General features: G+C 37.5%; 1 protein-coding gene and 3 long non-coding RNA genes across 5 annotated transcripts in view; 3 read left to right on the forward strand and 1 right to left on the reverse strand.

Annotated features, from left to right (window-relative positions):
- Positions 1 to 27,300, reverse strand: part of LOC102807777 (AP-1 complex subunit sigma-2) — a 55,275-nt gene that overhangs the window by 24,278 nt on the left and 3,697 nt on the right. For both annotated transcript variants that reach the window (XM_085502699.1, XM_085502702.1), the window contains exon 2: positions 2,596 to 2,774. In XM_085502699.1, coding sequence (XP_085358825.1) covers positions 2,596 to 2,774 — 179 coding nt within the window. The remainder of the gene's footprint in view (positions 1 to 2,595; positions 2,775 to 27,300) is intronic.
- On the forward strand, positions 6,956 to 7,607 carry LOC146750931 (uncharacterized). The gene is made up of 2 exons (XR_014928851.1): positions 6,956 to 7,122; positions 7,507 to 7,607. It is a non-coding gene; the product is annotated as an uncharacterized LOC146750931 (long non-coding RNA).
- Positions 14,727 to 15,379, forward strand: LOC144355596 (uncharacterized). The gene is made up of 2 exons (XR_013421228.2): positions 14,727 to 14,889; positions 15,279 to 15,379. It is a non-coding gene; the product is annotated as an uncharacterized LOC144355596 (long non-coding RNA).
- On the forward strand, positions 21,791 to 22,443 carry LOC146750932 (uncharacterized). Its single transcript, XR_014928853.1, has 2 exons — positions 21,791 to 21,953; positions 22,343 to 22,443. It is a non-coding gene; the product is annotated as an uncharacterized LOC146750932 (long non-coding RNA).

Consider the following 27,300-nt stretch of genomic DNA (forward strand, 5'->3'; position numbering starts at 1 on the left):
GACCTACATAGGTGTACAAGTTGCCAAAATTGTGGGGCAACATGACCTACATAGGCGTACAAGTTGCCAAAATTGTGGGGCAACATGACCTATATAGGCATAAGAGTTGCCAAAATTGCGGGGCAACCTGACCTACATAGGTGTACAAGTTGCCAAAATTGTGGGGCAACATGACCTACATAGGCGTACAAGTTGCCAAAATTGTGGGGCAACATGACCTATATAGGCATAAGAGTTGCCAAAATTGCGGGGCAACCTGACCTACATAGGTGTACAAGTTGCCAAAATTGCGGGGCAACCTGACCTACATAGGTGTACAAGTTGCCAAAATTGTGGGGCAACATGACCTACATAGGTATACAAGTTGCCAAAATTGTGGGGCAACATGACCTACATAGGTGTACAAGTTGCCAAAATTGTGGGGCAACATGACCTATATAGGCATAAGAGTTGCCAAAATTGCGGGGCAACCTGACCTACATAGGTGTACAAGTTGCCAAAATTGTGGGGCAACATGACCTACATAGGTGTACAAGTTGCCAAAATTGAGGGGCAACATGACCTACATAGGTGTACAAGTTGCCAAAATTGTGGGGCAACCTGACATACATAGGTGTACAAGTTGCCAAAATTGTGGGGCAACATGACCTACATAGGCGTACAAGTTGCCAAAATTGTGGGGCAACATGACCTACATAGGTATACAAGTTGCCAAAATTGTGGGGCAACCTGACATACATAGGTGTACAAGTTGCCAAAATTGTGGGGCAACATGACCTACATAGGCGTACAAGTTGCCAACATTGTGGGGCAACATGACCTACATAGGCGTACAAGTTGCCAACATTGTGGGGCAACATGACCTATATAGGTGTACAAGTTGCCAAAATTGTGGGGCAACATGACCTACACAGGCGTACAAGTTGCCAAAATTGTGGGGCAACATGACCTACATAGGCGTACAAGTTGCCAACATTGTGGGGCAACATGACCTATATAGGTGTACAAGTTGCCAAAATTGTGGGGCAACCTGACCTACATAGGCGTACAAGTTGCCAAAATTGTGGGGCAACCTGACCTATGTAGGTGTACAAGTTGCCAAAATTGTGGGGCAACATGACATACATAGATGTACAAGTTGCCAAAATTGTGGGACAACATGACCTACATAGGTATACAAGTTGCCAAAATTGTGGGGCAACATGACATACATAGGTGTACAAGTTGCCAAAATTGTGGGGCAACATGACCTACATAGGTATACAAGTTGCCAAAATTGTGGGACAACATGACCTATATAGGCATAAGAGTTGCCAAAATTGCGGGGCAACCTGACCTACATAGGTGTACAAGTTGCCAAAATTGTGGGGCAACATGACCTACATAGGTGTACAAGTTGCCAAAATTGAGGGGCAACATGACCTACATAGGTGTACAAGTTGCCAAAATTGTGGGGCAACCTGACATACATAGGTGTACAAGTTGCCAAAATTGTGGGGCAACATGACCTACATAGGCGTACAAGTTGCCAAAATTGTGGGGCAACATGACCTACATAGGCGTACAAGTTGCCAACATTGTGGGGCAACATGACCTATATAGGTGTACAAGTTGCCAAAATTGTGGGGCAACCTGACCTATGTAGGTGTACAAGTTGCCAAAATTGTGGGGCAACCTGACCTACATAGGCGTACAAGTTGCCAAAATTGTGGGGCAACCTGACCTATGTAAGTGTACAAGTTGCCAAAATTGTGGGGCAACATGACCTACATAGGTGTACAAGTTGCCAAAATTGTGGGGCAACATGACCTATATAGGTGTACGAGTTGCCAAAATTGTGGGGCAACATGACCTATATAGGTGTACAAGTTGCCAAAATTGTGGGGCAACATGACCTACATAGGCGTACAAGTTGCCAAAATTGTGGGGCAACATGACCTACATAGGCGTACGAGTTGCCAAAATTGTGGGGCAACATGACCTATATAGGTGTACGAGTTGCCAAAATTGTGGGGCAACATGACCTATATAGGCGTACAAGTTGCCAACATTGTGGGGCAACATGACCTACATAGGCATACGAGTTGCCAAAATTGTGGGGTAACATGACCTACATAGGCGTACAATTTGCCAAAAACAAAAATCTACGAAGATCACCTTGAAGAATTAGTTGTTCCCACAGCGACTCTTGTTAATGATATAATCTAGAATTTTGGGGAAACAATCCTCAAACGAAGAAATAGCTGTCTACCGATAAATTTACCAAAACACTACAATTTTGAGCAAACCAATGCTGAATATGGGCTACTGCATGGGGACTGGCCATCATGTACATGTATCAATGTTGATCACTGTAAATTTAAAGTATGAATTATGCAGTTTATTACCGGTACCTAGCACATTCATAAAACAGAGACATTATTCTTTCTTTTCATGACATCAGTTCAATTCAGCTTCTGGCCTGATGTTTTCTTTTGAACTTAATAACAATATACAGCTTGTGGGCCAAGCAAAACATCATAAATGCCATGTGGCATACACATACTTTTACTACTAGAGCAGCAGCATAAAGTTGAGGTAAAACAAGCCACTGACCTTTTGTATACTATTTTCATATCCCTCCATTCAAGAAAACTGCACATTTTGGGCTTTCTGCTTAGAATTGTAGTCATTAATTCCCTGGTGATTTTCTTTTTATCCTTATCTAACCTGGCCAGCCACCATTTTTGTAGTCTTAGCTTACCCTGTCGACTGAAGAGGAGCATAAACTGCATCTGCAAGATACATAAAAATGCACGTTACCATTTGATTGACATTTAGATAAGAATAATAGGGCAAATAATAAAATAATGTGATTCTGGTAACCTGACTAGTCAAAATTTTGCATGCTGATCCTGTACCTTGTTACTCTTGTTTCTAACGGGATAAATTGTTCAGAATAAAGAGCCTACGCACATGTTACGTACATGTATGGTATATGCATGCATTGCAGCACCTTATTGACAACAATTGCAAGATTAATTTAAAAAAAAGAAAGAATCAAAGAAAGCTTAGAAAGAACTCCCGTGTGCTGAGGGAATAAGGATCATGATGTAATATTCAGGAATATTTGAAAATGATAAACAAATTATGAATAATCTATTAAATAAGGAGCCACCAGTAGTCATCTACACACATAGACATCATCTACCTACAATAAGCCTATTTAAAAATATGCATAAAAAGTCTACACAAAATTGAAACATTAAAAAGAAAATTGAAATAATTCATAAAACATTGGGGAAAATGAAATGCAATAAAAATAGTAAACAAATAAATGCCCAAAATAAACTTATAGGGCATTTAAAAATATTTTAGAAATTTAGTTAACACGGAAAACGTGAAGTAGCAAGAACAACTATATAAATTTCTGACAAACAATCACAGTCTAAATATCTAAAATTCAAACCACTATCTTAATATCAATATGTGTGTCAATAAATACTATATTTATTTATTTTCAGTTACGTATATTAATAAGGAAGGCATCACAATCTTTTCGATTGGTTTGTAAATCCCGAAAATCGACAAGGTAAAATTACAACCATCGTACAGCTCAGTACCATAACAAATATTAACAATTTACGGCAGACGTACTTCTCGGTACATAAAATTCAAAGTAATCCCCATCGCGTCTCATTTGTTACTGCGTATAAATTGACACTATCTGGGGCACGTCGCACGCGATGAGTACCAACCAAAAATACACACAGGACATTTAAAGTGGCTCGAAACAAAACCTATTCGCTAATTTTCGTTTCGAAAACATCTACGATGGCTTAAAACCCTGTACCCCGTCTCGCATGTTTTGTTTTTTTACCAGGCAGGAGACGCCGGTCAGCGTGGCCTTTCCCCAGTGGTTTCCACTGTGCATCCAGTAGTTAATGCCGACATCACGGTCTATACATTCCACATGAAGCATGGTATTCAGCTTAACCATATTTTCTTTTTTGCTCCATGGCTTAACTTAATAGGAACAGTAACTCGAGCAATAAATGTGCCTTCCGATTTGAGGGATATCGTGCGGTGTAATATTCAATGCAAAAAATAGAGAAACATGAGGCTCACGCTGGGGGCCCACATAAGGTAGATAGATAGATAGATAACAGCTTTATTACAACCGTGTAGAAAATTTTACATTTCTAATTTGGTGTTTAAAATGTAATAAAGTTAATAATGAATAACTAAAAATGTAAGTAGGCGAAAGTTGAGTAAATAAAAAGTTAAATAAGTGTGACTGAGTGTATTCTTTTGTTTGTTCATTTACTGTTACTCAAGTACACATAGAGGGCTATAATAGTATCTTTATCTTTTGATTGTAAGATATGTTTAAATTGTTTTTCTTTATCCAAATTCAGGAAATTTGCATTTACACTGTTGATAGTGTGAAACATTGCGTCTCTTTGTTTTGTGTACAATTTACAATGTATTAAATGATGTTCCTCATTTTCAACTTCGTTACAATGGGAGCATAACCTGTCTTCCACTGGTGTTTTTGGTTTTGTATAACGACCTTTTTCGATGGCAAGTTTATGGCAACTTAATCTAAATTGAGCTATTGTTTTGACATGTTGTGGGTTGTTCATCACTTTTATGTATTCTTCTTGTTCCAAGGAGTCTTTGAATGTCCTGTATGTGCGTAATTTGGCACTTTCCCTTTTGTTGTCTATATTCCATTTGTTAATGTAATATTGTCTAATTGAATTATTTAGTTTTTGTTTTGTGAAATCTGTGACATTGTTTTTGTTGTAAAGTTTCAAGTTTCGTTCTAAGGTAGTCAACCATGCTCCTGTGTAAGTATTGTTTTCCATGTCTTTTATAGCATAAAAAGCTAAATTGTCATTGTCTATCGCTTTGAGGTGTTTGTAATAGTTAATTGCTGAGCAGTATATTCTGCTTATCAGTGGCTCTCTTCCCAGTTCCATTCTGCATCCAATTTTGCTCGCTCTGTTGCCAATGTTAAGAATTTGACGACAAAAGCGTAGATGATATTTTTCTGTTGCTGTTTTGTCCCAATTAGTCTGATTTTGGAAAATGCCCCATATCTCACCTGCATATGTTAATATGGGTAGTTGTGTCACATTCAGGAGTTTTTCCTTTATCCTTATACTGTTCATGTTTGTTGGATATATGTGTGACTGGATCCTTGCAGCTTTGTAGGTCTTGTCTGCCAGTCTGTCTGCAGTAGAGGTTATTGATCCATTGGCCTTAAATGTTACTCCAAGATATGTGTATAATCCTGTAGTTTTTATTTCTTCATTGCCAACATAAGGTGTTGCAATAGTGTAAATATAACAAAGCCAAACACCGATTGTTTCCTTTGCTAGGTAAAATCAATGTACAGAATAATCGGATGAAACAACTAAAGTAAACTAGGATATATTAGAGCTAATGAATTCGTAATTTCCGACGAAAAGGGCCGGGAAAAAATACCGCTCATAACAAACCACCGTCATAACAAATCACCGTGTTGAGGGGGCGGTGAACAAATGAGACAGCGATTGTCAAATTGTTTTGGCAATCATCGCATGTCGATTCATGTCATTTGAACAGGGTACCCTGACACAAAAATAAGGTAAACCAGCTTACTTAGTGATAATGATTTTGTGATTTCCCACACAAAGAACGTTCTCAGAAATAATCCGACATGCTGATCAGCCCACCAACAATCGGCACCAAAATTGATCACACCTGTCACGGTAAATTCTGGTAAATTCGGTATGTTTCACGAGCTTTTTTTTCTCCAAATCCCAACATGAATTTACACATGTAGGCGAATTTTGTCCGCCCTGTGTAAATAGATATTTTTACTGGGAATGTGCCCCATTTTACGTACGAGAAGCCCTTACACAACGACGTAGTCATCAACACACAGACATTCTATACCTACTGTACTAATCGACATGATAGCTTCGTAATTTGGGGAAGGTGGGGGTGAAAGTGCACCATGCAAGTTTCCAAATGTGTAAAGGAAAATAAAGGAAAGAAGTACAATACAATGTTGGTAAGCGATACAAAGGAAATACTCCTTACGGCAGCGACTTGATACAACTACATTGATGCTGGAGAGTACCATATTTGTTCTCGCGTTCAATAATACAGTGATAAATCAGGATTCACAAGTACAACGAATTTACACAACATTTTACCATGAAATCGAACCTACCAACCATTTTCATATCTTCAACACTGCCATGGTTTTGGCGATGATGAATCTCACATTCATTATTTTCTTGACTGGGCTCACACAGGGTTCAATGTTCCGTGGCTTGAATGTAATTGTACACCACACGTGAATGTAAACTAGCTTGCACAGTAATTCGTTTCACAGTCATTGAGGTTATACATTTGTTCAATTACTTATTTATTTATTTACTTATACGATAATAAAAAATCATACATGTAATTTCTTAGACCTTTTCATAATGTAAACTGATACATTTCATCTCCCGAGCGCTTGCTTCGTTTTTGTACAACACACTGGAAATAACAAAATGGCCGACACCATCATAAATTGCTGGTCATAAAAAATAGAATACTCATGCGCATCATTATGCAAATTAGTCCACTCACCGATTCCTATTAGTTGTATTCATGCAATTGGGCATGAAAAACTTAAAAATACATAAAAAATGCTAAATTTTAATTAAAATGTAAAATGCAACAATGAATTGCAGCAGCCAATCATTAGCAACATTCTTACCAAGTTACATAAAAATTGTTTTAATGCTTTTTGAGATATAACTGAACTAGCTTAAAATTCACACATTATTATGCAGATGAGCTCATTAATATGCATGGATGTTGTAGTGGCCAAATGCGAGATGGTCATATGCTTTATCCAAATCTCACGTAAATGTATTGTATTGTATAACCAGTTCTGTGACTTGCGCTGTCTAGTGGCAATACTTTCGTTTTTGTCGGCCATCTTAGATTTGAAGAGTTATCATTGGAAAGACAACGCTGTCGAAGGTTGATGTATTTTTGACTCAAATAGATGGAATCTCAGCGTTAAAGTGACACAAATAGAAGCGATTGAGTTCCAAGAATCAGTGTAATTCCCCGGGTTAGCCGATCAGTTTGGTAAGATTAGAAATATTTTATGTTTGTATTGACACTTTTTCAGTGAGAAAACCATGTGTTTTTGCAGTCTATTTTTAGATACTACGCAACACTTATCAATGAGACACTTATTTTTGTACATGAATTTATGATAGTTTTATCATTTCCATGATTGACAAAGGATATTATGGGAGTTATCGTATTAAACAGCATTAATGCTGGCCCTGAGGTAGATACGAAGTAGATAATATGGTTTGTGATTTATTGTACGTGAAACATGTTATGTTTATTGAATTTTGTTGTTTCCATATATTTAGAGACAACATTGTGAAATTGCTTTAGTTAGTTTAATGAACGTCAACAAACAGGACATTATATTAAAAATCCTGTATTTGTTTCTTACAGTTAATGGGCTAATGGGCCGTTGCCAATTGTATGTTGAATTATTGATGTGATGAGTTATTTAGATTAGGATTGAATAAAAGATCCACATTGTTTAAGTTCAATTGGTTGTAGCCTTATTGACGATGAGCACTACCCAGGGATACCAGGATGGTTGATGTTATAAGACACCTTACTTAATAGATATAGCATCCAGCCACTTCATTTGCATTAACAAACTGGCTTTGGTGCCTAAGTTGGATTGATGTGTATCAACATTTGATAGAAGACAATAACTGAGATTTACAAAGATGACTACCCCTCAAGACGAAGGAGTGAGTAGTGGCATGCTCGAGGATAAAGGTAAAAGAGAACAAAGGTATACAAGTAAAGGAATGGAATATAATAGCGACATTAAGTCAAAGAACAGAAGACTGTTATCAGTGCAGCTAGATAAGAAATTAGAACAGATTTCTCATATGATAGAAATAGGTGAAGATGTGCAGACAATTAAGTTACAATATGACGACTGGTTGAAATTATATGATGAATTTATTGCTTGTAATAATTCATATTATGACCTGCTTTCTGAACATGAAAAGGAAAGTGATTATGCTGATTGGTTTGGGAAATACAATTCCATTTGTAAGGTATTCCAGCAACAAGTAGAACAACACATGTGTAAATTAAGACCACCTTTAGCAGAAAGGCATCTGTTTTTGATGTAAAGCCAGAAGATAGTGTGTCCCAGATAGGTTCAATTACATCAAGAGGGTCTGGTCGATCTCGTTCGAGTTCTACATCTTTTAGTAGTACTGTATCAATGGCTAGAATAAAGGAAGAACAAAGGAAAGCAGAGCTGCTAGTCAAAGGTGAATCAGTGAAGAAAAGACAAGCTCTAGCAAAGAAACAGCAAGAATCGAAGCATGCACAAGAGCAGATGGAATTACAGGAACAGATAGCTGTGGCCGATGCTCGAATTGCCGTCCTTGCTAGATATGATGTAGACCATAGGTCAGTCATTTATAAATGCCCTATGTCCACAAATGGATAATAATCAAATCTCAGAAAAGAGAAACCAACAGAAGAGTGATGTAATGCAAGACAATATGAATAATGACACTCTTCCTCATTCACAGATAGACATTAAATCAGTGACAACACCAGAAGTTCAACCAAGAGGGTAAAGACATGTTTGATAATTCCTGTCAGGAAAGATCATCAGCAGAAGTAATCAAGTCTGTAGTACATGAAATTAAGAAGCCCCAAGCAGACCTAAAATGTTTTTCTGGTGATCTCCTTGAGTACAAGAAGTTCAAGAGACAATTCAAGAAAAGAATCGTCATGCACACAGACAATGATGATGAACGCATTAATTATTTAGAACAATACACTAGTGGAGAAGCTCATGAGATTGTTAAGGGCTATAGTTATTTGGATGCAGAAAAGGGGTATGCAGCTGCAATGAAAGAGCTTGATCAACGTTATGGTAATGAAGAGCTCATAGCATCAGAATATATAAAGAAAGCTCAAAACTGGCCTAATATTAGAGCAGATGATCCTAAGGGTTTAGATAAATTCTCCATTTTTCTTACGGAATGTGAATACGCGATCAATAGTATGGAGTCCATGCAAATTCTAGACTATTCAGAAAATATGAAATTGCTGGTTTCTAAACTACCATACCACATGCATGTAAGTGGAGAAGAAAGGTAAAGAGAATGATGGATACCAAACAGCGAGTAAAGTTTACAGAACTGGTGAAGTTTGTAAAGGAAGAAGCAGAGAGTGTGAATCATCCACTATATGGACAATCTGCGATGAAAACAGGAAACTCAAAACTTACCAAAAACATCCAAAGACAATAAATAGAGGAAGTTATGCAACAGAGATCTCAAGTGTTCAGAACAATCAGTCTCCTCAAGGACATGACATACCAGTAATGGGTCAGAATAGAAATACAGAAACGTCTAATGTGGACACAAATGTTAGTAAAAAACCAGGGGAGAAACCTTGTTTGTATTGTGAGGGATCTAATCATTCTCTTGAAACTTGTGATTTTATTGTTAAGAAACCACTTAAAGAAAGATATCAGTTTTTGAAGTCTAAAGGCTTATGTTTTAGTTGCCTGAGACATTTGAATGTAAATTTCCTTTGTTTTGTAACAAATGTTCAAAGAAACATCCAAATGTATTACATAGTAATGAATATGGTTCTGTGAAAACAGAAGGTAAAGTGAGTGACACATCAAATGTAAATAATAGTAAGGGAGAACTAGGTTTTCAGGTCAGTACTCAGATACATAGCCATATGGGGGCCGGAAGCCATGATTGTTGTACAGCTGCCATTATTCCAACTATTGTAAGGTCAAAGAATGGCTCACATGCTATACAGACATATGCTTTTCTTGATCCGGGAAGTACAATTAGTTTCTGTACTGAAAGTGTAATGAATCAACTTGGTGTTAATGGGAAAAGAGCTCAGATCACTTTGAACACCATGGGTTTGCCATACACAATGAATACTTGTATTGTAAAGCAGTTGGAAGTTAGTGATTTGAAAGGTCAGAACATTGTTAGTATTCCAGTAGCATATACCAAAGGTAGCATCCCTGTAACCAAACGACATATTCCTACTCAGAGTGATGTTAATCAGTGGCCTCATTTGAATGCTGTGAATATACCACAGATTGACGCTGAGATTGGGTTGATGATTGGAAATGCAGTGGCCGACGCATACACTCCACAAGAAACATTGACTGGTCCTAGTGGTTCACCGTATGCAACCCGCACCCGTTTAGGATGGGCAGTTTGGAATATGGTGAGAAGAACACACGATGAACAGAAGGAATTTGATGTATATAGAACAGAGGTGACAGCAGTGCAAGAAATAGAAGAACTCAAGAATCTAGAAGTATTGGTGAAACAATCTATTAATCTTGATTTCCCTGAAAGAGTCATAGATGACAAGCAAGAAATGTCCCAAGAGGACAAAAAATTCATGCATAAGGCAGAAAGTTCACTCAGGTATGCTAACGGACATTACGAGATAGGTTTACCGTTCCGTGAAGATAGTGTGAGTTTGCCAGATAATAAAAGACAAGCTTTACAGCGCTTAAAGTGTACAGAAAACAGAATGAGGAAAGATCCTGTATTCTACGAACATTACAAGTCATACATGAACGATATAATAGACAAAGGATATGCTATTAAATTGTCCAATGAAGCACCAGATTTGCACAAAGGAAAGGTCTGGTACATTCCACACCACGGGGTGTATCATCCCAAAAAGCCCAACAAAATTAGGGTAGTATTTGATTGTTCGGCGAAATACATGGGGGGTATCCCTAAATGATTTATTGTTACAAGGTCCTGATCTCACTAATAATTTGAAAGGTGTTCTCTTGAGATTTAGGCAGGAAAGAGTGGCATTGATGTCGGACATTGCTGCGATGTTTCATCAGGTTAAAGTTCCCCCCAAGGATAATGAATGCTTTCAATTTTATTGGTGGCCCAATGAGAACATAGATGGTGAATCTGAGGTGTACAAAATGGTTGTCCACTTGTTTGGTGCGGTATCCTCTCCGAGCTGCGCAAATATGGCTTTACGCAAAACAGTGCTCGACAACAAGGATCAACTAACACCAGAAGTAGTTGAAGCTGTGATGAGACATTTCTATGTTGATGATTGTCTACTGTCCACAAGCTCTGAAAGTAAAGCAGTGACTTTGGTTCATGATTTAATCGAAGCCTGTCAAAGAGGAGGATTTCATCTCACAAAATGGACAAGTAACAGCCGTGAAGTGTTGAAGTCTATACCACAAAAGGAAAGAGTTGAAGATGTGAAACAGCTTAACTTAGATTATGATGACCTGACTGTGGAAAGGGCTCTAGGAGTTCATTGGTCAGCAGAACAAGACACGTTGTCATATAAAACAGTAATACAAGAACGTCCTTTTAATAGAAGAGGAATTTTGTCAGTCGTAAGCTCAGTCTATGACCCACTTAGATTAGTGGGACCTTTTGTATTGCCAGCAAAGATATTGCTGCAAGATTTATGTTACCGTAACATAGGATGGGATGAAGAGATATCCCAAACAGATGCAAAGATATGGAAGAGATGGTTGTCTGACTTAACCCAGCTGAGGCATTTCACAGTACCAAGGTGTCTCAAACCGCCTGAATTTGGTGAAGTGAAGTTATATCAGATCCACAACTTCTGTGATTCAAGTGAGAAAGGATATGGTGTGACATCATATTTACATATAACTAATGATAAGAATCAAAACCACTGTTCTTTAATTATGGCAAAATCACGAGTTACACCTCTAAAGAAGGTAACGATTCCTAGAATGGAGCTTACTGCGGCAACAGTGGCAGTAAGGTTGAACAAACGACTACAAGAGGAGTTAGATTATCCAATAGAAAACACATATTTTTGGACAGACAGTACGTCGGTACTGAGGTACCTTAGTAATGAAACAACACTTTTTCACACTTTTGTCGCCAACAGGATGACTGTAATCCATGAAGGTTCAGAGAAAGCCCAATGGAGATATATTGATACTAAGTCAAATCCGGCTGACGATGCGTCACGTGGCATGACTGTTAACGAATTCTTAGAGAATAAGAAATGGATTTATGGACCTGAGTTTCTGTGGAAGCCTGAACAGGAATGGCCAAGTAATGAATACTCTTGGAATATTGGGCCATTCCAGTTTATATCTGCACCCCCCCTGTTGATGAGGTCGGATTTCCAGCACTGTATGATGGGGAAATTACCCCGGATTTCCAACTGTATATGGAGAAACAGAATCTGGAAATCCAGACGAGTATGGAAAAAAAAATTCTGGAAATCCAGGCAGTTATGGCTACTAAATTAAATATGACCTAGTTTATCTCACCACATACCGGTTGATGAGGTTGGATTTCCAACACTGTATGACTGAAAAAACTTGGATTTCTGACTGTATTGGGCCAGTATGAAATAGTTATTTCTGAAATTAGATAATGATGGTGGGACGAATGAGCTCATCAACACCGTGAATCAGGACTAGTTTGGATTTCCATTATCAGATATAAAATTTTGAACTTGGTAAATTAGCATATGATGAGAGTTATATTTGGAAATCCTACTCTGTATGGTGTCACAAAGGAACTCATCAACACCATAAGTAGGACCTATAGTTTTGGATTTCCATTACTGTATGGTGAATGGTGATTTGGAAATAAAACTTTGTATGACTTATACACCCATGGAAATTATACCCTGTATGAAGTAAACACACAAACTCATCAACAGGGGGGGTGCAGATATAAACTGGGATGGCCCATTGCGGAAGATGACCCTGAAGTCAAAAGAAATCCAGTTGCAGCAGTGACATGCCAAGGCTCAGCAGATATTATGGATAGGCTTTTGTCATATGCATCTAGTTGGGAGGAATTGAAGGAAATAGTAGGATGGATTTTGATTGGTATTAAGAACCTGCAGTCATGGGTCTCTGAGCGCAAAAGCCTAGAAGAGAGTTTGAGACAGGGAGGTACAAACAAAGGAAAGATTTCAGGTGAGGAAAGAATGAAAGAATTGAAGTTAAAGGCTAGGTCTCAATCTAAAGAAAAATTGAAACATGAAGTATTGCCTGTAGATACTATGGAATTGGCAGAGAGAGCCGTGATCAGATACGTTCAGCAACAGCATTTCTCTAGAGAGATCATCCCTTTGCAAAAGGATCAAGTGGTTAGCAAGTCTAGTAAACTTTGCAAATTGAATCCAGTGATGAGTGGTGGACTTTTGAGAATCGGAGATCGTTTAGGTAAAGCTGAACTTTTATATGATGTCAAACATCCAGTAGTCCTTCCTAAAGAGTCGCCTGTATCAAATCTGATTCTACAACAAATACATAAAGATGTAGGACATATGGGGAGAAATCTCATGTTAGCTACTTTAAGACAAAGGTATTGGATTCTTCAAGCTAATGCTGCTGCAAGACAGATCATATCTAAATGTGTTATTTGTCGACATTACAGAGCAAAAACAGGTGAACAAATGATGGCAGATCTGCCAAGAGAGCGACTCACAGCTGATGAACCACCATTTACGAACACAGGAGTAGACTACTTTGGACCTATCTTCGTGAAACGATGTAGACCTATAATTAAACGTTATGGTGTATTATTTACATGCTTGAACATAAGGGCTATACATATAGAAGTAGCGCAGTCTTTAGACACTGACTCGTGCATAAATGCAGTGAGAAGGTTCATAGCAAGAAGAGGTGGCGCCAAGGTTTTACGCTCAGATAATGGTACAAATTTTATTGGTGCAGAACGAGAACTTCGTCAAGCAATTAATGATTGGAACCATACCAAAATAGAACAAGCAGTGAGGCAGAAGAACATAATCTGGCAGTTCAATCCACCTTCTGCTTCTCATTTCGGTGGTGTCTGGGAACGCCAGATCCGTACTATACGCAAGATTCTATTCTCATTGTTGAAGGAACAGACCATTCATTTAGACGATGAAGCATTACATATGCTATTCTGTGAAATAGAGGATATAGTAAATAGTAGACCTATTACCAAAGTTTCAGTGGATCCTAATGATCTGTTAGCCTTAACCCCAAATCATCTGTTGAAGCTACAGACAGACCAGAGGATGTCTCCAGGTGTCTTCAATGAGACAGACAATTATGGTCAGCGACGTTGGAAACAAGTCCAATATTTGGCTAATATATTTTGGCGACGTTGGACAAGAGAGTATTTACCCATGCTCCAAGAGAGGCAAAAATGGATGAAGCCTCAGCGAAACTTAAAAATTGGAGATATTGTTTTGATCGTAGATGGCAAACAGCCAAGAAATTCCTGGCCTTTAGCCAAGGTCATTGAGATTATGAGAGATTATAAAGGGCTAGTTAGAGTGGTTAAGGTTAAAACAAGATTTAATACTTTTGTAAGACCAGTAGATAAACTTTGTATGATTCTTGAAGCTGATGACAGCTAAATATTGTTAAAGTTTTTTGCATGCAGTAACTATGGTATGTTAGATATGTTGTAAGCATTTGTCCTTGTTATATAAGGTGTTGGTAATTGTTTCAAATTTGATTTTCAACAATTAGAGGGCCGGTATGTAGTGGCCAAATGCGAGATGGTCATATGCTTTATCCAAATCTCACGTAAATGTATTGTATTGTATTGTATAACCAGTTCTGTGACTTGCGCCGTCTAGTGGCAATACTTTCGTTTTTGTCGGCCATCTTAGATTTGAAGAGTTATCATTGGAAAGACAACGCTGTCGAAGGTTGATGTATTTTTGACTCAAATAGATGGAATCTCAGCGTTAAAGTGACACAAATAGAAGCGATTGAGTTCCAAGAATCAGTGTAATTCCCCGGGTTAGCCGATCAGTTTGGTAAGATTAGAAATATTTTATGTTTGTATTGACACTTTTTCAGTGAGAAAACCATGTGTTTTTGCAGTCTATTTTTAGATACTACGCAACACTTATCAATAAGACACTTATTTTTGTACAAGAATTTACGATAGTTTTATCATTTCTATGATTGACAAAGGATATTCAGGGAGTTAACGTATTAAACAGCATTAATGCTGGCCCTGAGGTAGATACGAAATAGATAATATGGTTTGTGATTTATTATATGTGAAACATGTTATGTTTATTGAATTTTGTTGTTTGCTATATATTTAGAGACAACATTGTGAAGTTGTCTGCTTTAGTTAGTTTAATGAACGTCAACGAACAGGACATTATATTAAAAATCCTGTATTTGTTTCTTACAGTTAATGGGCTAATGGGCCGTTGCCAATTGTATGTTGAATTATTGATGTGATGAGTTATTTAGATTAGGATTGAATAAAAGATCCACATTGTTTAAGTTCAATTGGTTGTAGCCTTATTGACGATGAGCACTACCCAGGGATACCAGGATGGTTGATGTTATAAGACACCTTACTTAATAGATATAGCATCCAGCCACTTCAGATGTCAACCAAAAACTAATCAAATCTGCGCATTGCCCCAGACAAGCTATATACCAAGTTTCATTGAAATCCGAACATTGGTTCTTGAGATATCGATGGAACAGACACACACACACACACAGACACACAGACAGACACACTAACTGCAAAGACTCCCTTTTTGTGCTTCGCACACGGGAGTCAAAAAGTTACTTATTATACCTTATTCCAACCTACATGTACCTACATGTACCTTATTTATGTTTTCCATGTTACCAGAAATACATTATTTATTGATTCTCTCAATTGACTGAGAGTAGGTGAAAGTAATCGGGTATTCGGTGCGAAATATATGAGGGACGTTCAATTAAAGTAATGCCCCTGACTCACTCCCAGTTGTCTGATCTAGATGAAATTTTGCATGTGTAATGATTTACATCTCTATGGGTTATGTTGCAAAAAAACAGCTGATTGATTGATTGATTGATTTATTTCACCAGAAAATTATGTATACAATAATTGAGATATATAAAGGGGGAAATTAATATACAAGGTAATATGTACACAATTTGAATAATTCTGGTGTGAACCATGAAAATAGTTCAGCAGAACTACCAGTAGTCTAGTTCATGGCCCTATCATTTAAAATAAATAACTAGAATGAAACGAAAGTGGTATGGTAACATAAATGAGTAAGTACATGAGTAAATTAAATATCTAAGTCAAAACAAAATAGCAGTAAGTGGTATGTAATAAAAGGCAACTAGCTAACCAAGTATTAATAAATAAATTCCTATTACTTTGATTTCCTATTTTTTCTTTTTTTTTTAGAAAGTAATTGTCATACAATATAATATGATAAAATTAGCACTGTATGGCTCGATGTATCACCAGGACCAACACCGTGGCACACCGGCAATGCCTGACGTGTGGAGATGTTCGAGTACAACATGGACGATTTTTCTTTTCACCCCCTTCCCCATAAGAAGTCAGTTAGCAACGTCCCCCCATATTTGTAGTCGACCACCTGGGCGTCACCACGGGAACCGCAGCAATGGTGCAGGTGAAACATCATGTTGCCACACACTGTATCATTTGGATGACAGGATGTGAATTGTGATAACAGTTTTTCAGTGCTGTTTTAAATTGGTTTCTATTGCCTAAGCCTTTTACTTGGACAGTAAGGGAATATTTGACCGCTGAATATGTGAAGTTATGTTGGGAAAGTGATAAATTCATTTTCGGGACTGACAAGTTTCCACTGGAAATGGCTGTTGTTGGGCAACGATGGGAATGCTGATCAATGTAATGGCTGATATCATGGGCAAAGAGATTATTCTTAGGGACAAATATGAACAAACAAGTGTGAAGTTTGCAGAGTTTGTTAATGTCAAGGATGCCATATAATTGTAAGTTTGTTGGCCTTGCACCATTTCACAACTTTGTTGAAGTTTTCATTTATAATGTCAAGGTCAACAGTTCGGCTTTTCAGCGAACAGTTGAAAGTTAAAGGCGTCAGTCGCTTTATTGATGTTGTTAATATAAATAAGAAAAAGTATTAGACCCAAGATGGACCCTTGAGGAATTCCATACTTGACCGGAGAATGACAAGGTACCATTGACATTTACGGCCTGTTTTCAAGATAACTACAAAACCAAGGAAAAGGAAGACCCCTAATACCATAGTACAATGTATGTCAGTTTTTGTAAAAGAATGTCATGGTCGATTGTGTCAAAGGCTTTTTGTTTTCTATGATCGTGTCGACAAAGAGTGACCCGGAATGACTGATTTCAATATCATTAACATGAGAAAAGAACAATGAGTTATGAATATATAGTGCAACACCTCCACCTTGGATATGTATACGGCTGGAGGTGATAAAATTGTAGGATGGAATATTGAATAGCGAGCAATCAGTCTCATTACGTAACCAAGTTTCTGTTAATGCAACAATGGATAGTTTGTTTTGTATTATGCTTAGAAAACTAACAAGGTCATCAAAATGTTTACTAATTGATCTAATGTTTAGGTGAAAACTGGAAAATGGATGATATTTAGGATTTGATATAATAGCAGTATCTATACCTGTAACAAATTGCTCCACACTATAAGACTGGCAGTTATATTTTACAGTTGTTTGTTCTGTATCAGCGGAGTTAATAGTTAGTATTTGTCTTACCGATTGAACATTTGCAAGTTGGTTGATTTGGTTGAATATCATTTGCTGAATGGACTTTTACAACTGGAGATCCTTCATCTTCTCTGGCAAAGATCTTCCCATTTTGAGTCCAAATAAATTTCCATTTCACGGCTTTGCGTTTGTTGTTTGTTTCATGAAAAAGTTTCTTGTTATTTTTGGTAAGCTGCTCGTTTATATAAATCTGTTGGTTTGTTCGTTGTAATTCTTCAATTTTTATGTCTGATGTAGATTTAGTATACAAGTTCTTCTTTGCTTTATATAATTTATTTCTAATACTTCTTGTAAAGCGTGCGATAATCTCAGGTGAGTGCTGCCCTGGTTTGAATGGCAGCCGGTGACTGATATCAATGTCACTTTCTGATACTTGAATTCCTGTCACACTGTAGATCGGCTATTTTAATTATTTTCACCTTGTATTTCAGGTATTCCCTGTATTTCTAGGTTATTACGCCTTGTGTACTGCTGTATTATTTCGATGTCTTTTTCTGCTTTGTTCAGCTTATCTTCTGTACTCATCAATTTCTCACGCAATTTCTTATTTTCATGTTTTAAATCTTGCATTTGTTTCCTATAGCTCTCAAAATATGTATTCATATACAAAAACTGTACATGTAGTCTATGGACTTTTGTAAATCAGAAAGAGTAGTCACCATGGCTGATAACTGGTCCACCTTAAAACACAATACATAGAGTCTGGTTTCAATACTTTGGGGTGATGTTCCGTCCGCCATTTTTACTTTGTTCCCAAGCCTTTCACTTGTTCCAGGGAAGTGTTTCGCTTCACATTTTCGGCATAGCTGTAAACCGCCTTGACATAAACGCACTTGTTTTGTAGTATCGTTATCGTTGCATTTCATTATCAGAGATTGCGTTAACCCCATATTTAGTTTTTCAGGCAAGCTGGGGTTCAATCTCTTTTTCTTAACATTTTTTAAGTGGGACTCATCTTGCTGAGACACTAGCGCAAACCCTGATTATGTTGAGAAGATCGCAAACTAAGTTTTGAGCACTGTCTCTCTTGAAAAGCAGAGCTGAGCTGTCTCTGATGCTGTCAATGGCCGCTCTGAACTACATGTAATTGTGGTTTCTGATTTACAGGTGTTTGAACTGAGTCAGGTGTGAAATGAAGCCAGTTGAGTGTTGCGCAGTGATCCGTTTTTTGTTTATTTTTGCATATGCATAAGGTGTCTGCCAGATGGATTCCCAGGTTGCTCACACCTTCCAGAAGCAAGAACGTGACATGAATGCTCGAGGATGAATTTGGAGATGTGCCAAGAAGGTGAGTCAAAGTTTTTCAAAAGACTGATTACACAGAATGAAACTTGGCAAGGGTGCAGCCCTCCACTGGCAAGGTCATGCTCGCAGTCTTCTGGGACCAGGATAGAGTAGTGATGACAGATTTCCTGGCAAAGGGTACCACGATTACAGGAGCCTATTACATTTCAAAATGAAGAGGCGGGGCAAGATCAGCAAAGGTATCCCCCTCCTGCAGGACAATGCTTCGTTCCACAACTCACATGTTGCCAGATCAGAATAACGGGCGTGTGGCTATGAAATCCTCCCCCATCCCCTTTACTCTCCTGACCTTGCACCCTTTACCAGTATAATAGGCTTTGCATCATGTTTTTATACTGCTAAGTGACATACTGTAATTAATGATTTTATTGGTGTTGCAAAGGATAGTTGAATATTTTCCAATATAAATAAATTATAGTACGAAACAAATGTATAACTCATTCTCAACAATGAAATAAAGAAATGTATATACTAAAATACTTTATTTTTGCTGGAATTAATTTTCGCTGAAAAGACTTTTTGGGCGTTTCGTATAGAATTTATTTTCACTGATTTTTGACAAGTTTAATGTAAATTCCATCGCTAATGGATACGCCTCTCTATTACGTAACAGTTTAAGTGACTCTATGGATGCAAAAACCAGGACTAATCCTTGTGATCAACAGGCAAGTACACCTGCTTGTACCATTATTCATACAAAGAAGAAATCAATATCTTATGCTAATGCATTGATTACAAATAATAAAGCTTGCACGGTAGATGGGACAAGTTGTATCAAGTATCAAAACCAAGTTTTGAAGTACGTCGACAAGGTATATGAGTCACCCCGCGAATGAACTCTGTCGACAGTATGAACGGTTTTACCACTGAGTTTCTGTGGAAGCCTGAACAGGAATGGCCAAGTAATGAATACTCTTGGAATATTGCGGAAGATGACCCTGAAGTCAAAAGAAATCCAGTTGCAGCAGTGACATGCCAAGGCTCAGCAGATATTATGGATAGGCTTTTGTCATATGCATCTAGTTGGGAGAAATTGAAGGAAATAGTAGGATGGATTTTGATTGGTATTAAGAACCTGCAGTCATGGGTCTCTGAGCGCAAAAGCCTAGAAGAGAGTTTGAGACAGGGAGGTACAAACAAAGGAAAGATTTCAGGTGAGGAAAGAATGAAAGAATTGAAGTTAAAGGCTAGGTCTCAATCTAAAGAAAAATTGAAACATGAAGTATTGCCTGTAGATACTATGGAATTGGCAGAGAGAGCCGTGATCAGATACGTTCAGCAACAGCATTTCTCTAGAGAGATCATCGCTTTGCAAAAGGATCAAGTGGTTAGCAAGTCTAGTAAACTTTGCAAATTGAATCCAGTGATGAGTGGTGGACTTTTGAGAATCGGAGGTCGTTTAGGTAAAGCTGAACTTTTATATGATGTCAAACATCCAGTAGTCCTTCCTAAAGAGTCGCCTGTATCAAATCTGATTCTACAACAAATACATAAAGATGTAGGACATATGGGGAGAAATCTCATGTTAGCTACTTTAAGACAAAGGTATTGGATTCGTCAAGCTAATGCTGCTGCAAGACAGATCATATCTAAATGTGTTATTTGTCGACATTACAGAGCAAAAACAGGTGAACAAATGATGGCAGATCTGCCAAGAGAGCGACTCACAGCTGATGAACCACCATTTACGAACACAGGAGTAGACTACTTTGGACCTATCTTCGTGAAACGATGTAGACCTATAATTAAACGTTATGGTGTATTATTTACATGCTTGAACATAAGGGCTATACATATAGAAGTAGCGCAGTCTTTAGACACTGACTCGTGCATAAATGCAGTGAGAAAGTTCATAGCAAGAAGAGGTGGCGCCAAGGTTTTACGCTCAGATAATGGTACAAATTTTATTGGTGCAGAACGAGAACTTCGTCAAGCAATTAATGATTGGAACCATACCAAAATAGAACAAGCAGTGAGGCAGAAGAACATAATCTGGCAGTTCAATCCACCTTCTGCTTCTCATTTCGGTGGTGTCTGGGAACGCCAGATCCGTACTATACGCAAGATTCTATTCTCATTGTTGAAGGAACAGACCATTCATTTAGACGATGAAGCATTACATATGCTATTCTGTGAAATAGAGGATATAGTAAATAGTAGACCTATTACCAAAGTTTCAGTGGATCCTAATGATCTGTTAGCCTTAACCCCAAATCATCTGTTGAAGCTACAGACAGACCAGAGGATGTCTCCAGGTGTCTTCAATGAGACAGACAATTATGGTCAGCGACGTTGGAAACAAGTCCAATATTTGGCTAATATATTTTGGCGACGTTGGACAAGAGAGTATTTACCCATGCTCCAAGAGAGGCAAAAATGGATGAAGCCTCAGCGAAACTTAAAAATTGGAGATATTGTTTTGATCGTAGATGGCAAACAGCCAAGAAATTCCTGGCCTTTAGCCAAGGTCATTGAGATTATGAGAGATTATAAAGGGCTAGTTAGAGTGGTTAAGGTTAAAACAAGATTTAATACTTTTGTAAGACCAGTAGATAAACTTTGTATGATTCTTGAAGCTGATGACAGCTAAATATTGTTAAAGTTTTTTGCATGCAGTAACTATGGTATGTTAGATATGTTGTAAGCATTTGTCCTTGTTATATAAGGTGTTGGTAATTGTTTCAAATTTGATTTTCAACAATTAGAGGGCCGGTATGTAGTGGCCAAATGCGAGATGGTCATATGCTTTATCCAAATCTCACGTAAATGTATTGTATTGTATTGTATAACCAGTTCTGTGACTTGCGCCGTCTAGTGGCAATACTTTCGTTTTTGTCGGCCATCTTAGATTTGAAGAGTTATCATTGGAAAGACAACGCTGTCGAAGGTTGATGTATTTTTGACTCAAATAGATGGAATCTCAGCGTTAAAGTGACACAAATAGAAGCGATTGAGTTCCAAGAATCAGTGTAATTCCCCGGGTTAGCCGATCAGTTTGGTAAGATTAGAAATATTTTATGTTTGTATTGACACTTTTTCAGTGAGAAAACCATGTGTTTTTGCAGTCTATTTTTAGATACTACGCAACACTTATCAATAAGACACTTATTTTTGTACAAGAATTTACGATAGTTTTATCATTTCTATGATTGACAAAGGATATTCAGGGAGTTAACGTATTAAACAGCATTAATGCTGGCCCTGAGGTAGATACGAAGTAGATAATATGGTTTGTGATTTATTAAACGTGAAACATGTTATGTTTATTGAATTTTGTTGTTTGCTATATATTTAGAGACAACATTGTGAAGTTGTCTGCTTTAGTTAGTTTAATGAACGTCAACGAACAGGACATTATATTAAAAATCCTGTATTTGTTTCTTACAGTTAATGGGCTAATGGGCCGTTGCCAATTGTATGTTGAATTATTGATGTGATGAGTTATTTAGATTAGGATTGAATAAAAGATCCACATTGTTTAAGTTCAATTGGTTGTAGCCTTATTGACGATGAGCACTACCCAGGGATACCAGGATGGTTGATGTTATAAGACACCTTACTTAATAGATATACATGTAGCATCCAGCCACTTCAGATGTCAACCAAAAACTAATCAAATCTGCGCATTGCCCCAGACAAGCTATATACCAAGTTTCATTGAAATCCGAACATTGGTTCTTGAGATATCGATGGAACAGACACACACACACACACAGACACACAGACAGACACACTAACTGCAAAGACTCCCTTTTTGTGCTTCGCACACGGGAGTCAAAAAGTTACTTATTATACCTTATTCCAACCTACATGTACCTACCTTATTTATGTTTTCCATGTTACCAGAAATACACTATTTATTGATTCTCTCAATTGACTGAGAGTAGGTGAAAGTAATCGGGTATTCGGTGCGAAATATATGAGGGACGTTCAATTAAAGTAATGCCCCCGACTCACTCCCAGTTGTCTGATCTAGATGAAATTTTGCATGTGTAATGATTTACATCTCTATGGGTTATGTTGCAAAAAAACAGCTGATTGATTGATTGATTGATTTATTTCACCAGAAAATTATGTATACAATAATTGAGATATATAAAGGGGGAAATTAATATACAAGGTAATATGTACACAATTTGAATAATTCTGGTGTGAACCATGAAAATAGTTCAGCAGAACTACCAGTAGTCTAGTTCATGGCCCTATCATTTAAAATAAATAACTAGAATGAAACGAAAGTGGTATGGTAACATAAATGAGTAAGTACATGAGTAAATTAAATATCTAAGTCAAAACAAAATAGCAGTAAGTGGTATGTAATAAAAGGCAACTAGCTAACCAAGTATTAATAAATAAATTCCTATTACTTTGATTTCCTATTTTTTCTTTTTTTTTTTAGAAAGTAATTGTCATACAATATAATATGATAAAATTAGCACTGTATGGCTCGATGTATCACCAGGACCAACACCGTGGCACACCGGCAATGCCTGACGTGTGGAGATGTTCGAGTACAACATGGACGATTTTTCTTTTCACCCCCTTCCCCATAAGAAGTCAGTTAGCAACGTCCCCCCATATTTGTAGTCGACCACCTGGGCGTCACCACGGGAACCGCAGCAATGGTGCAGGTGAAACATCATGTTGCCACACACTGTATCATTTGGATGACAGGATGTGAATTGTGATAACAGTTTTTCAGTGCTGTTTTAAATTGGTTTCTATTGCCTAAGCCTTTTACTTGGACAGTAAGGGAATATTTGACCGCTGAATATGTGAAGTTATGTTGGGAAAGTGATAAATTCATTTTCGGGACTGACAAGTTTCCACTGGAAATGGCTGTTGTTGGGCAACGATGGGAATGCTGATCAATGTAATGGCTGATATCATGGGCAAAGAGATTATTCTTAGGGACAAATATGAACAAACAAGTGTGAAGTTTGCAGAGTTTGTTAATGTCAAGGATGCCATATAATTGTAAGTTTGTTGGCCTTGCACCATTTCACAACTTTGTTGAAGTTTTCATTTATAATGTCAAGGTCAACAGTTCGGCTTTTCAGCGAACAGTTGAAAGTTAAAGGCGTCAGTCGCTTTATTGATGTTGTTAATATAAATAAGAAAAAGTATTAGACCCAAGATGGACCCTTGAGGAATTCCATACTTGACCGGAGAATGACAAGGTACCATTGACATTTACGGCCTGTTTTCAAGATAACTACAAAACCAAGGAAAAGGAAGACCCCTAATACCATAGTACAATGTATGTCAGTTTTTGTAAAAGAATGTCATGGTCGATTGTGTCAAAGGCTTTTTGTTTTCTATGATCGTGTCGACAAAGAGTGACTCGGAATGACTGATTTCAATATCATTAACATGAGAAAAGAACAATGAGTTATGAATATATAGTGCAACACCTCCACCTTGGATATGTATACGGCTGGAGGTGATAAAATTGTAGGATGGAATATTGAATAGCGAGCAATCAGTCTCATTACGTAACCAAGTTTCTGTTAATGCAACAATGGATAGTTTGTTTTGTATTATGCTTAGAAAACTAACAAGGTCATCAAAATGTTTACTAATTGATCTAATGTTTAGGTGAAAACTGGAAAATGGATGATATTTAGGATTTGATATAATAGCAGTATCTATACCTGTAACAAATTGCTCCACACTATAAGACTGGCAGTTATATTTTACAGTTGTTTGTTCTGTATCAGCGGAGTTAATAGTTAGTGTTTGTCTTACCGATTGAACATTTGCAAGTTGGTTGATTTGGTTGAATATCATTTGCTGAATGGACTTTTACAACTGGAGATCCTTCATCTTCTCTGGCAAAGATCTTCCCATTTTGAGTCCCAATAAATTTCCATTTCACGGCTTTGCGTTTGTTGTTTGTTTCATGAAAAAGTTTCTTGTTATTTTTGGTAAGCTGCTCGTTTATATAAATCTGTTGGTTTGTTCGTTGTAATTCTTCAATTTTTATGTCTGATGTAGATTTAGTATACAAGTTCTTCTTTGCTTTATATAATTTATTTCTAATACTTCTTGTAAAGCGTGCGATAATCTCAGGTGAGTGCTGCCCTGGTTTGAATGGCAGCCGGTGACTGATATCAATGTCACTTTCTGATACTTGAATTCCTGTCACACTGTAGATCGGCTATTTTAATTATTTTCACCTTGTATTTCAGGTATTCCCTGTATTTCTAGGTTATTACGCCTTGTGTACTGCTGTATTATTTCGATGTCTTTTTCTGCTTTGTTCAGCTTATCTTCTGTACTCATCAATTTCTCACGCAATTTTTTATTTTCATGTTTTAAATCTTGCATTTGTTTCCTATAGCTCTCAAAATATGTATTCATATACAAAAACTGTACATGTAGTCTATGGACTTTTGTAAATCAGAAAGAGTAGTCACCATGGCTGATAACTGGTCCACCTTAAAACACAATACATAGAGTCTGGTTTCAATACTTTGGGGTGATGTTCCGTCCGCCATTTTTACTTTGTTCCCAAGCCTTTCACTTGTTCCAGGGAAGTGTTTCGCTTCACATTTTCGGCATAGCTGTAAACCGCCTTGACATAAACGCACTTGTTTTGTAGTATTGTTATCGTTGCATTTCATTATCAGAGATTGCGTTAACCCCATATTTAGTTTTTCAGGCAAGCTGGGGTTCAATCTCTTTTTCTTAACATTTTTTAAGTGGGACTCATCTTGCTGAGACACTAGCGCAAACCCTGATTATGTTGAGAAGATCGCAAACTAAGTTTTGAGCACTGTCTCTCTTGAAAAGAAGAGCTGAGCTGTCTCTGATGCTGTCAATGGCCGCTCTGAACTACATGTAATTGTGGTTTCTGATTTACAGGTGTTTGAACTGAGTCAGGTGTGAAATGAAGCCAGTTGAGTGTTGCGCAGTGATCCGGTTTTTGTTTATTTTTGCATATGCATAAGGTGTCTGCCAGATGGATTCCCAGGTTGCTCACACCTTCCAGAAGCAAGAACGTGACATGAATGCTCGAGGATGAATTTGGAGATGTGCCAAGAAGGTGAGTCAAAGTTTTTCAAAAGACTGATTACACAGAATGAAACTTGGCAAGGGTGCAGCCCTCCACTGGCAAGGTCATGCTCGCAGTCTTCTGGGACCAGGATAGAGTAGTGATGACAGATTTCCTGGCAAAGGGTACCACGATTACAGGAGCCTATTACATTTCAAAATGAAGAGGCGGGGCAAGATCAGCAAAGGTATCCCCCTCCTGCAGGACAATGCTTCGTTCCACAACTCACATGTTGCCAGATCAGAATAACGGGCGTGTGGCTATGAAATCCTCCCCCATCCCCTTTACTCTCCTGACCTTGCACCCTTTACCAGTATAATAGGCTTTGCATCATGTTTTTATACTGCTAAGTGACATACTGTAATTAATGATTTTATTGGTGTTGCAAAGGATAGTTGAATATTTTCCAATATAAATAAATTATAGTACGAAACAAATGTATAACTCATTCTCAACAATGAAATAAAGAAATGTATATACTAAAATACTTTATTTTAGCTGGAATTAATTTTCGCTGAAAAGACTTTTTGGGCGTTTCGTATAGAATTTATTTTCACTGATTTTTGACAAGTTTAATGTAAATTCCATCGCTAATGGATACGCCTCTCTATTACGTAACAGTTTAAGTGACTCTATGGATGCAAAAACCAGGACTAATCCTTGTGATCAACAGGCAAGTACACCTGCTTGTACCATTATTCATACAAAGAAGAAATCAATATCTTATGCTAATGCATTGATTACAAATAATAAAGCTTGCACGGTAGATGGGACAAGTTGTATCAAGTATCAAAACCAAGTTTTGAAGTACGTCGACAAGGTATATGAGTCACCCCGCGAATGAACTCTGTCGACAGTATGAACGGTTTTACCACTGTGAAAAACAAAGCTGGGAAACGCCCCCAGGCAACAATCGGAAATGCAGGAGACTGCTCCCAATTAAAATCTGTTCTTTCGAAACCTGGAGTAAAACTTTTTGTAACAACACTTGCCCCAGAGACTGCACCTGATTCAGTAATACATTATACTAAGAGTTCGATTCATATTGATGCAAAGTGTGAGAAACTCAAATCTAAATTTGATTCTTACACATTCTTTGTAATTACCGTACCACGTGACTCTATTTTCAAAGTGCTTACGTCCTCTTCATGGCCTGCTGGCATACTTGTACGTAAATATTATCAATCAAGATGATGAATAACAAGTTAACTATCACTTCATATAACTGTCGCGTCAAATCATCTGTTGAAAACGTCAAAGATCTATGTTCTAACTGTGATATATGTCT

This window comes from Saccoglossus kowalevskii, chromosome 1 (genome assembly GCF_978046115.1).
Source record: "Saccoglossus kowalevskii chromosome 1, keSacKowa6.1, whole genome shotgun sequence".
NCBI classification, from domain to species: Eukaryota; Metazoa; Hemichordata; class Enteropneusta; family Harrimaniidae; genus Saccoglossus; species Saccoglossus kowalevskii.